Raw genomic sequence first — 12964 nt, forward strand, 5'->3', positions numbered from 1 at the left:
ACCACCACCTTCCCCAATCGCTGTAGGTGGAGGAGGGCATCTTGGATGGTCTGGACTATTTTATCTGCTGGATACAAACGTTGCAAAGAGTGAAGGGCACTTAGTAAATCGGAACAGACAAGAAATTTAGGACAGGAAGAATGTCTCATCTGGTCCAGTGCAAGATCGCAGACAATTCTGCATCAAAGACAGTTGGTTTTAGAAATGGTTTAACAACTGAAAATGTTATATTCTCTTTTCTCTGTGAGGTTTTGGACGGATTAAAGAAAAGGTTGCGAACGCTAGGTGTTTTCTTTGATGTAATGAAGGCTTTTGGCTGTGTTGACCTCAAAATATTACTGCAGAAGTTGGACTATTACGGAGTAAGGGGAGTAGCTTACAATTGGTTCGCCTCTTACTTTAAGAACAGAAAGCAGAAGGTAATTCTCCGCAATATTGAGAGTGGTAGTGATGTTCAATCCCAATGGGGCACTGTTAAGTGCGACGTTCCCCAAGGGTCGGTGCTGGGGGCACTGCTATTTCTTATTTATATAAATGATATGCCTTCTAGTATTACAGGTGATTCAAAAATATTTCTGTTTGCTGATGCCACCAGCTTGGTAGTGAAGGATCTTGTGTGTAATACTGAAACAGTATCAAATAATGTGGTTCATGAAATAAGTTCGTGGCTTGTGGAGAATAATTTGATGCTAAATCACAGTAAGACTCAGTTTTTTCAGTTTCTAACTCACAATTCAACAAGAACCGATATTTTGATCAGACAGAATGGGCATATTATAAGCGAGACGGAACAGTTAAAGTTCCTAGGCGTTCAGATAGATAGTAAGCTGCTGTGGAAAGCCCAGGTCCAGGATCTTGTTCAGAAACTAAATGCTGCTTTATTTACCATTAGAACAGTATCTGAAATAAGTGACACTTCAACACGAAAAGTAGTCTACTTCGCATATTTTCATAAGCTCTTGTCGTATGGTATTATTTTTTGGGGTAATTCTTCTGATTCAGAAAGGGTATTTTTGGCTAAAAAAACGGGCTGTTCGAGCTATATGTTGTGTAAGTTGGAGAACCTCTTGTCGACCCCTATTCAATAGTCTGGGAATTCTGACATTGCCCTCACAGTATATATTTTCTTTAATGTCGTTTGTTGTTAGCAATATTAGCCTATTCCCAAGAGTTAGCAGCTTTCACTCAGTTAATACTAGGCAGATATCCAATCTGCATGTGGAATGCACTTCCTTGACTCTTGTGAAGAAAAGAGTGCAGTATTCTGCGGCATCCATTTTCAATAAGCTACCACAAGAACTCAAAAATCTTAGCAGTAGCCCAAACTCTTTTAAGTCTAAACTGAAGAGTTTCCTCATGGCTCACTCCTTCTATTCTGTCGAGGAGCTCCGGGAAGAGCTAAAAAATTAAGCAAATTCCAGTGTTACATTGCTGATTTTCTTTATTTAAACTTACGACTTGTCACCTGAACATGTTTTTTCTTATTTTATTTTATCTGTTTCTAATATCGTGTTATAATTTCATGTACTGACTCGTTCCATGACCATGGAGACTCTCTCTTTAATTTGGTCCCACGGAATAATAAATAAATAAATAAAATAAAAGTCTGAGGCAGTCGGACCTTGAGGACACGATCCGGAGAAACAACAGAGCAACCAACGGAATCCCCTTGTTCATTCCATTTCAAGTTTTGCTCCACGCACGAAGAGGTCTCGCCTTAGGGCAGATTTTAACAGACGAGCGGGACCTGCACAACAGTGGTAAACGATGGGCGTGAGATTGGTGGGGCGGATTGGCCAAAAACACCTACGGATCTGACCTCCAGTTCTGACCCGTCGCAGAAATCCATAGGACGCGCCACGCACCCGGCTACCATCCGCCACACTGGGCTACTTACCGACCACGGTCATGTCGCCGTGCTCGGAGACGGTCTGGAAGGAGGGCGCCTCCCCGGAGACCTCGCAGCGGTAGCGGCCGGAGCTGCTCAGCGTCACGTCCTTCAGCTCCACCTGGCTCGCCGTCGAGTTGTTCATCTGCGAACAGAAACGGCCGGGTCACCGTCTGCCAAACAGCCTGCGCGCTCAGCACCTTAACCGATCAGGCACTGCAGATGACCGTTTTATTCTACAAAAATTTCGACCATTAAAGATCACTTCCACCCTCAACTCATGAGGTGTCCCATCAGACAACACAGCGGACTCATTAAAGAGGGCAGGACGTCAAACGGGCCGATTTGGAACAGGAGAGGCACCTCATGACATTTTAATTTCCACTGTCTATACCTTTACAAATAAATTCATAAAACTTTGTCAACACGACCAGGAAGGATTCAGGATTCAAACTCATAGAAATGTAATTTCAAAAGTATGACAAAATATTTTTTTTTACGTGTGAAATTTCATCATTTTTTCACTTACTATTGGCTGCTATTGTTTCTATACGTACACTTTCCCTCACCAGTAAGAGAGATTCTTCGATGAATTTTGCGCAGCGTACAAACCTTACTTACAGGTGTATGAAAGTCTAGAATTTAAGTAATTAATGAAAAAAATGAATGAGCTGTTGCATTTTAAACTTCATGTTTAGAAAAAACTCAAATTTTATGGTTAATTATCTCAATTTTAGCACAGTTTTCAATAGATTTGGAAAATTCTAGAGTTCCATACACTTGTAAGCATGGTTTGTATGCCGTACAAAATTCATCGAAGACTCTCCGTTACTTACGACGAAAGGTGTACCTATAGCAACGAATGCAGCCAGTAGTAAGTGAAAAAATGATGATGTTTCACATGTAAAAAAGAATATTTTGTTATATTTTTTAGCTTCCACAGCTATGAGCGTGAATCCTGAACCCTTCCTGGTCCTGCTGACAAAGTTTTATGGATTTATTTGTAAAGGTATAGACAGTGGAAATTAAAATGTCCTGTGGCGCCTCTCCTGCTCCAAGTCTGCCAGTTTGACGTCCTACCCCCCTTAAACGCTTATCTTATATTTCGATACCATCCGTAATTTTCTTTGCTATCGGTACGAATGCTACAGCATGCGCAACCAATACATTCCAAAACGCCGCCCATAAAAAAGGATATTTCCGGGGCTCGTATCTCGTGTTCTATTAGTGACAGAAATGTAGGATCAAATGTTTTAGATACACCATTTGTACGGCCAAAAAAAGAATCGTTTTATTAAAACTCTCCTACAGTATAATGTCAAAATTTGAGCATTACCCACTTTCTCCAGCTTACGCTAACGAAGCAAATTGGTCGATATTTTCAGTAGTGCATGTGGGATACGGTGTACCTTAGGGAGCTTATGGAGCCACCATTTAGTTCATGGGCGATTCCTGCGCAAACCCGAGAAAAGCAATGTTCACTATGTTTTCGTGGTCAGCACTGGATGCCTAAGTAACAAACAGCGTCAAGTTCCTAAGATTTTAACAATATATTCTCTAGGTCAATAACTAGAAATGACATCTTCCCGTCTACAAATATCTCTATACGTTATCGAGAAACAAAAAAAAAATTGATTCAAATGGCTCTGAGCACTACGGGACTTAACAGCTGTGGTCATCAGTCCCCTAGAACTTAGAACTATTTAAACCTGACTAACCCAAGGACATAACACACATCCATGCCCGAGGCAGGATTCGAACGTGCGACCGTACCGGTCACGCGGTTCCAGACTAAAGCGCCTAGAACCGCACGGCCACACCGGCCGGCTATCGAGAAACACACATCGTTTCCGAGTACCAGAACCGAGCCGAGTATGCCAAAACGACCACGCACAGAAAATTTCCGATACGTTTATGATATATTTCTAAGAGGACGCTCTCGAACAAACGCGAAAATCATCTTCATATCTTTATTGAGCAAGCAATAAAGGAAAATAAAAGGAAAGTTAGGAGTAGGTATTAAAACTCATGTAGAAGAAATAAAAACTATAAGGTTCGCCGATGACATTGTAATAATGTCAGAGACAGCAAAGTAGTTGGAAGAGCAGTTGAACGGAATGGACGGTGTCTTGAAAGGAGGGTTCAAAATGGCTCTGAGCACTATGGGACTTACCATCTATGGTCATCAGTCCCCTAGAACTTAGAACTACTTAAACCTAACTAACCTAAGGACATCACACAACACCCAGTCATCACGAGGCAGAGAAAATCACTGACCCCGCCGGGAATCGAACCCGAGAACCCGGGCGTGGGAAGCGAGAACGCTACAGCACGACCACGAGCTGCGGACTTGAAAGGAGGGTATAAGATGAACATCAACAAAAGCAAAACGAGGATAATGGAATGTAGTCGAATTAAGGCGGCTGATGCTGAGTGATTACATTAGGAAATGAGACACTTAAAGTAGTAAAGGAGTTTTGCTATTTGGGGAGCAAAATAACTGATGATGATCGAAGTAGAGGGGATATAAAATGTAGACTGGCAATGACAAGGAAAGTGTTTCTCAAGAAGAAAATTTTGTTAACATCGAGTATATATTTAAATGTCAGGAAGTCGTTTCTGAAAGTATTTGTATGGAGTGTAGCCATGTATGGAAGTGAAACGTGGATGATAAATAGTTTAGACAAAAAGAGAATAGAAGCTTTCGAAATGTGGTGCTACAGAAGAATGCTGAAGATTAGATGGGTAGATCATATAACTAATGAGGAGGTATTGAATAGAATTGGGGAGGAGCTTGTGGCACAACTTGACCAGAAGAAGGGATCGATTGGTAGGACATGTTCTGAGGCGTCGAGGGATCACCAATTTAGTACTGGAGGGCAGCGTGGAGGGTAAAAAACGTAGAGGGAGACCAAGAGATGAATACACTAAGCTGATTCAGAAGGATGTAGGTTGCAGTAGGTACTGGGAGATGAAGAAGCTTGCACAGGATAGAGTAGCATGGAGAGCTGCATCAAACCAGTCTCAGGACTGAAGACCACAACAACAGCAACATCTTTATCCATTTCTGAGATACAGAGATTCAAATTTATCCTATTTGTATACGTAAAATACGCATGTAAAATCGAGTTTCATGCGAAAACGTAGGTTAGAATGTTACGTAGCATGTACAAATACCCTGTAAAGTCTCTCCGTTATCATCAAATAGTTTTGGGAACCCCTGGTTGCAGTACTGAAGCACAAGGAAAATTTTTGTGCACCTGAAATCCGATCTGAGTTAAAAAATTAATTTTGCGTTATTTCAGTATCACATAAGTAAGCTACCGAAATATTACTGACCCATAAAGCTCTTTTCATAAGAGTGAAAACCCTGTTTTAGCAGGGAGAACGAGGGAGCCAGTGGATAAATGCTGCTATAGCAGCACAAGGAAGGCCAATATGCTCCTGTTCAATATGTTCGGACTGAAAAGTCGGACACCCTTAAGAATTTTCGCAACAACTTCAGTGTGACGCGCTTTTTTTATGCTGAGAGAGAAGGAGATAGTGGTAGCGAGAAAGAGACGGAAAAGTAATAGATACTGGAAGGTAGTAGACAGTAGTTTTGGTATAGAAAGAACAAAGGAGACGATGGCAGTGTTAGAGGAAGCGGAACACAGTGGCAGTGGAACATAGTCGACAGTGACAGAATAATTTTAGAAAAATTGTGAAAAAAATGTCAGTCTGAGAGGAATAAAAAAAACGGAGAAAATGAAAATGGTTCAGAACCAGTGATAATGAGAGACAGAGCCTATGAGAATAACAACGATGAAGAGAGAGATAGTGACAGAGAGAAGAGGCATCAGCAGTGGGAAGGAAGGAAAAGGGGCAAGAGGCAGGCAGTGACTGTGGGAGGAGACAGTGTTAGTAAAAACAGTAGCAGAAGTAGTAGAACAGAAAGAAGGAGACTGTGGTTGTGGGGCAGGAGACAGTGACAGTTAGAGAAGCACAAAAAGGTAATGACAACGAGTTGGGCTGAATGGGTGAGTGAGATTGGGCAAGTGAAAGTGGATGAGTATGAGAGACTTACAGCGATGGACTAGGGGTTGTGAGCGAGTTACAATTAGGTTAGCTCTTGGGAGCGAGGGGTGATTTTCATGTTAAAAAGAGGGCGAATATGTTCGCATGCCAAAATGTTTGTAGAAAACTTGTAAAGGAGCGGAGGAAGATAGAATAAGTGAGTTGGTACCACACTCGTCAGTCAGGGTATTTAAACAGGATCATATTCACCTTTCTTATGCTCCAATAGGAACATGTTTCCGCTGTGTGAGTTTACAAGCATTGCGCTCTCATTGAAGTATATGGCCGAAAGAGTCAAACTACAGGAATTTTGAAACGAATCCTGTCGACCAAGACCGTGTGTCACAAAGGGCGCAGATTCACCACGAGATGGCGAAACTCAGAGCCGTCAGTTGTCTATTGAGGACTACGCACTGTAGTGTGTGAGTGAGACAGACGAGAACCCACATCATACAGAAACTTAGTAGAAGGCGTTTGTGGCCAGGGAGATGTAGCAGTGTTAAATATGGTGGACCTAAGATTGGAAATGAAGGAAAACGCTTATGAAAACTATTTACTTCTGTAGTAATTCAGGAAATGAAACCATCTTCACCATCCTTCATCAGTTTTCGTGGTGATCCCAACAAAACTTGAATATTGATCATACCCATAATAGTTTAGGATTTACTGTTAAAGCGAAATTAACAAGTTTTGTAACAAAGACCTGAATGCTAAAATCTGAAAGCTTTGGTCGATCTTAACGATAGACATTTCATATAGAAGCGCATCATTAAAATGACAAACGTTGTAAATATCAACTCTGTAGCATTATTTGTTCAAAAGATTTACTAAATTTAAATTATCAGTATTTCCAGTTAAGGGGCTCCGGAAAGGCTCAAAATCATGAAAAGTTCAATTTTTACTTTTTTGCGTTTTCTGAATCTGCAGACTATTACCTTTTAATAGATATATAATTTATTAAATTCCGAAGACTACAACTATTTTTAAATTTTTTTTGAAATGTGTTCTACATGGGCGTGACCCACTGTGGCGCTGTTAAACTGCTGTCAAATGGTGTTATTATTAACGTCCGTGTTCATCAGGTACATTTTAGTGATGTGAGATAAAGTATGTGTTGTGGCTAACCTATTTTCAGAGACTTAGCAGCACCTGAACTGTTGAAAAAGTGTATTCACGGAAGAACTCAAAACCCCAATGAAAGTGTAAATAGTGTTATATGGTCGAGAATCCCCAAGACTGTATTTGTTGGAATAGAAACACTTCACTTGATGCTGTTGCGACTTTCAATGATGGCAACATTGTAAGGTGCAAGGTATTTAGAAATATGCCAATGAAGATAGGTTCTAACATGGTACGAGCGATGCTTGCTTTAGACAAGGAACGCCTTCGGGCTGCAGACAGGGCTGTAAAGAGTCCAGAAATACAAGCAAGAGTAAACAGGAGGAGGAACAAGAGGAATCTGGAGGAGGAGTTTGCAGAGGATGAAGATAATCCATCCTATGGACCTGGAATGCACTAAAAAGTTAATCCAATCTTTGTCGCTCGATTCTCAAAACTTCTATTTTCTCATACTAATTACATGTTTTCTAAGGATCTTCCAAACATATTTGTTTCAAACTTGCAGTAAATGTTACACAGTACCTTCTGCATAATTTAACACAGCCTTTTTCCAAAAAACTGTATATTTCTGAATATATAAATAAAAAATTGCAAAAAAAATGTTGTGAATTTTCATTACAATTGAAAAAAAAATCATCTTTAATAACTGAACTAAAATTTTGTAAAATCCCTGTGTTAAGTTGTAGCCCATATTCCAATAAATAATCTGTAAAAAGTTCAACTTCCTACCTCAAATACTTTGTGAGGAAAGATGTAATTTATAAGCGTTATTTTAACATTGCAAGTATAGGGCGTTCCGGAGCCCCTTAAGCATCAGATCATCAATTCATCCCCACAAAACACACTGAACGATGACAGCATGACACCTTTCGTAATAGAATATTTGTTGTAAAGTTTAGTGCATAATAGTTACTTTTGTTCTTTATTTATTTATCAGAAAGCATATTGTTGCAACGCTACTGGCCGTGACATTCAAAACTAACAAGCAGATTGTATTGGTTTTATCTAAAAGAATTTAACGTTTATTATGCAATGGATATTATTGTTACTTTATTTAGAACGTGAAAGTGGTGAAGATTTGATTATTTAGATATGTTAAAATGTAAAATAATGTAGAGTAAGCTGTAGGCAATCGGGTGGACGGCTTCAGGAAAGGGAACTGCCCTAGTCAGTTGAGCGGGGATATTCGGCGCGCGGGAAACGCGGCCGGGGACGGGCAGAGAGACAGTGCTGGTGAAGACGTGAAAGCGGACAGTTCGGCTAGAGACACCAAAAGGTACAGTTGGGATTGAGACGCGAAAGCGGACAGTCGGTCTTTAGGCAGCTGGAAGTGAAACGACTTATAAAATTTCGCGTTGTGTGGTATCGTAGTACTTGAGTATCTGAGCGGTAAGCAGCCGCGCGCCACGTGTGAACTCTTTTATGGTAGTTAACGGGGTGGCGTATTGGACTTGCAATTCGCGATGAGACTGTGAATGATCGAACTCTGTCAAACGGATATGGGCTCCAGTGTAACAGTAACTCTAAATACGACCACATTCGCAATTAGTTTTCTTTATGAATGAATATTACTCTAACCAAATCGCAACTGTGTGGACTACATCATTTATGGGCCGTTAATTCAGCTCCCGATATTATTATTACCGTTATTATATGTTACATTACCTTTGTTCCATACAATTTCGCAAACTTGCCATCAGCCAGACAAGTTAACCAAAGGGTCACAAGTGTCTAATTCAGGGCGTGTAATGCGACACGTGCAGTTCAACCCCTTGACGAGTTTGAGCCAAGACATTTGGACAATGACGAACCGCATGTGAGCCCGAACTTCTTTGGGATGTTAGCTCGCAGCTGGTGTGCATTACCTTAAATTTATGGACATTTAAAAACGCCACTCATTACATCAAGGAGAGCGCTGCTACAATACTATCAGAGTTCCCCTGTGACCAGCCAACTACGATACATTTCTGTAGACTATAACAGCATGAACAAACATTGTGCTACTGCTACTGACCCTGACTCAAAAAGTAATTTATGTTTATCGAAAACTTCAGTGGTCCTGTTAAGTTTTCTTGGAACACACGCAATGATACTTCCTTTTCTATTGAAGACTATGCATCAATATTCTGACAAACGGCTATGAAAATAATGGCAAATGATACTTGTCATAGAACCTCACTTTAGAGTTTCTTCTCGGTTCCTTCGTGTATGAATCATGGGGAAAGCAGCTCCTTCAATATATCTGTGCGCGTTGTAATTACTCTCTTGATTTCATTGCAGGGCCTACTGGAGTGATACATAGGGGAACTTAATGTATTCCTTGATTACTACTAGTTCTTGAAACCTAGCAAGTCTTTCACAGGATCGTTTGGGCGTACTAGTCCTTGAAAGTTAGCATGTAGGCTTCCACCGAATCGTTTGGGTCTACGTTTAAGTATGTGCCCGTTCATGTCCTTCAGCATCTCCGTTACTCACCGGTGCAGAATTTAAATCAGTCATTACTGCACTGTACATTTCATACGCTCGGTGTCATCTGATCTTACAGATATGGCTTCCACACATTTGAGCAGCATTCAGAGTTGGATCGCATTAGTGTTCTGTAAGAAACCTCCTTTGTAGACTCTTTGCATCTGCTTTCCGTATTACTGAGCTTACGAGATCGTCCCATTCCATACCGCTTACAAACGCTTGTACTCAGGAACTTGTACGAGTTGACTGATTCAACTCTTGACCAATCGGACCTAATCATAGCTTACTATTAGGCCTACAACTTTCGCTTCAGCCATTTTGCAATAGAGGGCAGAACCGGCAAGTGTTGGTGCAGGTGTCACGTCGCGTAAGTGTCGTAGAGTGAGCTTAGTCAGTTTAGAAGGCAATGTCATCAAAATATTAGTCGATTTGTTATTACTTCATAAAGTTATTCTCGATTGAATACGTCAGGTTAAAAAGCTTAGCTCTCGTCATTTGCAGGAAGTATCAATTTTCAGTGGCTAAATCTCATAAAATGCTGGATAAGAACTATGGTTGGGCACCTGTTAGTGAAAGTACGTGCAGAGAATAGTCCCAGCGCTTAACGAACCGATATTCTGACGTTGAAGACTGGAATGGTGGTGAAAGAGGGAAGGTTTCCGAAGCTACTGAAACTGACGGAAACAATGACAGGAGATCGTTATCAAAGGAAATAATGCGTTTTATCCGATCAAGGAAAGGCAGTCGGCCACAACACAGCGATATACATGAAAAGGTGATTTTCCAGCATGACGATGCTCGATGCCGTGTCGCAAAGCCCATCAAAACGTACTTGGAAAAGTTGAAATGCAAAGTTCTACCATATCTGCCGTATTCTCCAGAGATTGTTACAAATGGTTCATATGGCTATAGGCACTATGGGACTTAACATCTTAGGTCATCTGTCCCCTAGACTTAGAACTACTTACACCTAACTAACCTAAGGACATCACACACATCCATGCCCGAGGCAGGATTCGAACGTGCGACCGTAGCAGCAGCGCGGTTCCAGACTGTAGCGCTTAGAACCGCTCGGCCATATCGGCCGGCAGATATTGTTCTATCTAACTACCAACATTTTCGACCAATGGTACACGGCCTGTCCGGTCATATGGACAACGGCCAAATTGGATCGATTTATGGATATTCTCAAAAGACTCCCAGTTATTCTGCCACGAGATTCGTACGGCGCATGAAAGATGGGAGAAAATACTGGCCAGCAAGAGCCAATACTTTGAATCCAAAGTTTTTTGTAAGGTTTTCATAATAAGGCCTCGAATATCGAGAAAAAGCGCCGGAAGTAAAACAGTAGATCTAATATATTATGGCGTTTTGAACAATGCATGACATTACATTTTTGAATAATTCAGGTACGTTCCTAGTGTTTGCAAGTATTTTGTAAACTTATTAAGATCCCAACACAGTTCTCTGGGGTGCGCCTGAAGTTCCTTGTACGTCTGTCGATGACTGTGTGTGGAATAGAACTTTCTTGTCCCCATTACCAACCCACTCATCAGTTTCGTTTCGTACGCCATATGCTCGTAGTTTAGTTAACAAGCATTGAGATCAGGAACTGAGATGTCTTTCTTTCTTTCTTGCGCTTGCGCCTCCTGCCACAGGTAGGCAGCATGGTTAATCGGATTTGGCAATGTTAGATTAAGGTGTGGCTGGATGTCCTTCCTGCCACCACCGTACCCCCTAGGACGGAATCGGTGTACCCCAACTGTCTGCGACTAGTGTAATCCATGAAATAATGCGAAAGAGTTCAGATGTCTGCGAGCCATATAACTGAGGCGGGACGTGGGGACCAGCCCGGTATTCACCTAGGGGGATGTGGAAAACCGCCTAAAAACCACATCCCGGCTGGCCGGCACACCGACATTCGTCGTTAATCCGCCAGGCGGATTCGATACGGGGCCGGCGCGCCTACCCGAGTCCACAAAGCAGCGCGATAAAGCTCTCGGCTAACGTGGCGGGTAGATCAGGTACTGAGATATACGCTTCTCGAAAGACAAAAAATACTTCATCTGCCTTGACCCATAGCTCTCAGGTTGCCATACGAGAAAAGCACGAGATTTTAAAACGGGATCCGGGAACAAATGAATAATAGTGAAAAGTAATCAGTCTGTGTTCAAGACGCATCTCAAAGAAGAGAATCATGAAGTAATAGGCATTTCACAGAGGCTGTCGATTTTAAACACAGCAGGTACGTCACCAAGGAAACAGAAAATTTTACTCACACACAAAAACACCAGCATAATATTCTAAACAAGCAAATTCAATTAAGGGATAAATAGCTTGTGAAAATTTTTATAGATGTCTTCGTCCAGAGATGAGATAAAAAATGGTTCAAATGGCTCTGAGCACTATGGGAATATCTGAGGTCATCAGCCACTAGAACGTAGAACTACTTAAACCTAACTAACCTAAGGACATCACACACATCCATGCCTGAGGCAGGATTCGAACCTGCGACCGCAGCGGTCGCCCGGTTCCAGACTGAAGCGCCTAGAACCGCTCGGCCACACCGGCCTTCCCAGAGATGAGATAACCTCTGATACTAAACACGACAGAATTAATACTAATCATATTTCATACAATATACTTTCGGTTCACCTTCGTAGCTGATTGTTCAGCACTGCTGACTGCTATGTGGAGGTCCTGAATTCGATTTTCGATAGGTTTCCGTTATTTCAAATTAGCTTGACTAACTTACGGTTATTACACCTACTGCTGTTACTACTTTTACAACACTACTTCTGCTAAAATAATACTACTACCACCACCCTGCACTGAATTCCAAACGCCTCTGCAGTGTCAGCTCGATTGAGGGCTGTTGACGGCAATCTGTCCATTTTGATGTGCTTTTACCTGAGCGGTAAGTTCATACACTCTAAGTGATTGTTCCCAGGTAATGTGATAGTAATGCTTTGTTAGCACAACACATAGAACAAAGTTCAAAATAGTGTCTGCGTGACATATGCCGTAGTTTCACACAGACACAGCTAAGGGAATTTTCTTAATCCTATACGGATATGACGCCGCGTAGGATTAGCGGAGCGGTCTAAGGCGCTGCAGTCATGGACGGAGGTTCGAGTCCTCCCTCGGGCATGTGTGTTTGTCCTTAGGATAATTTCGGTTAAGTTGTGTGTAAGCTTAGGGACTGATGATCTTAGCAGTTAAGTCCCATAAGATTTCATACACACATGGATATGACGAAGTCAAAAAGTCTGTATTGGTCTGTTGTGACATTTGACGTGACAGCAGCTATGAGCCATAGGTTCAGAGTCAAAGTTCTTCAGAAGAATACCAGTCCACAGACTCTGAGTGTGGGGAACACCAACGTCAGTGGAGATGGAAGCTCTCAGGGTGATGGCTGGTGGTAAGGTGTGG

At 41.6% G+C, this 12964-nt stretch overlaps 1 protein-coding gene across 1 annotated transcript in view; it reads right to left on the reverse strand.

Moving 5' to 3' along the window:
• LOC126092519 (uncharacterized) overlaps positions 1–12964 on the reverse strand; it is a 224392-nt gene that overhangs the window by 145173 nt on the left and 66255 nt on the right. The window contains exon 2 of the mRNA XM_049908144.1: positions 1898–2033. Coding sequence (XP_049764101.1) covers positions 1898–2033 — 136 coding nt within the window. The remainder of the gene's footprint in view (positions 1–1897; positions 2034–12964) is intronic.

The sequence above is a fragment of the Schistocerca cancellata genome, chromosome 7, assembly GCF_023864275.1.
Source record: "Schistocerca cancellata isolate TAMUIC-IGC-003103 chromosome 7, iqSchCanc2.1, whole genome shotgun sequence".
NCBI lineage: Eukaryota > Metazoa > Arthropoda > Insecta > Orthoptera > Acrididae > Schistocerca > Schistocerca cancellata.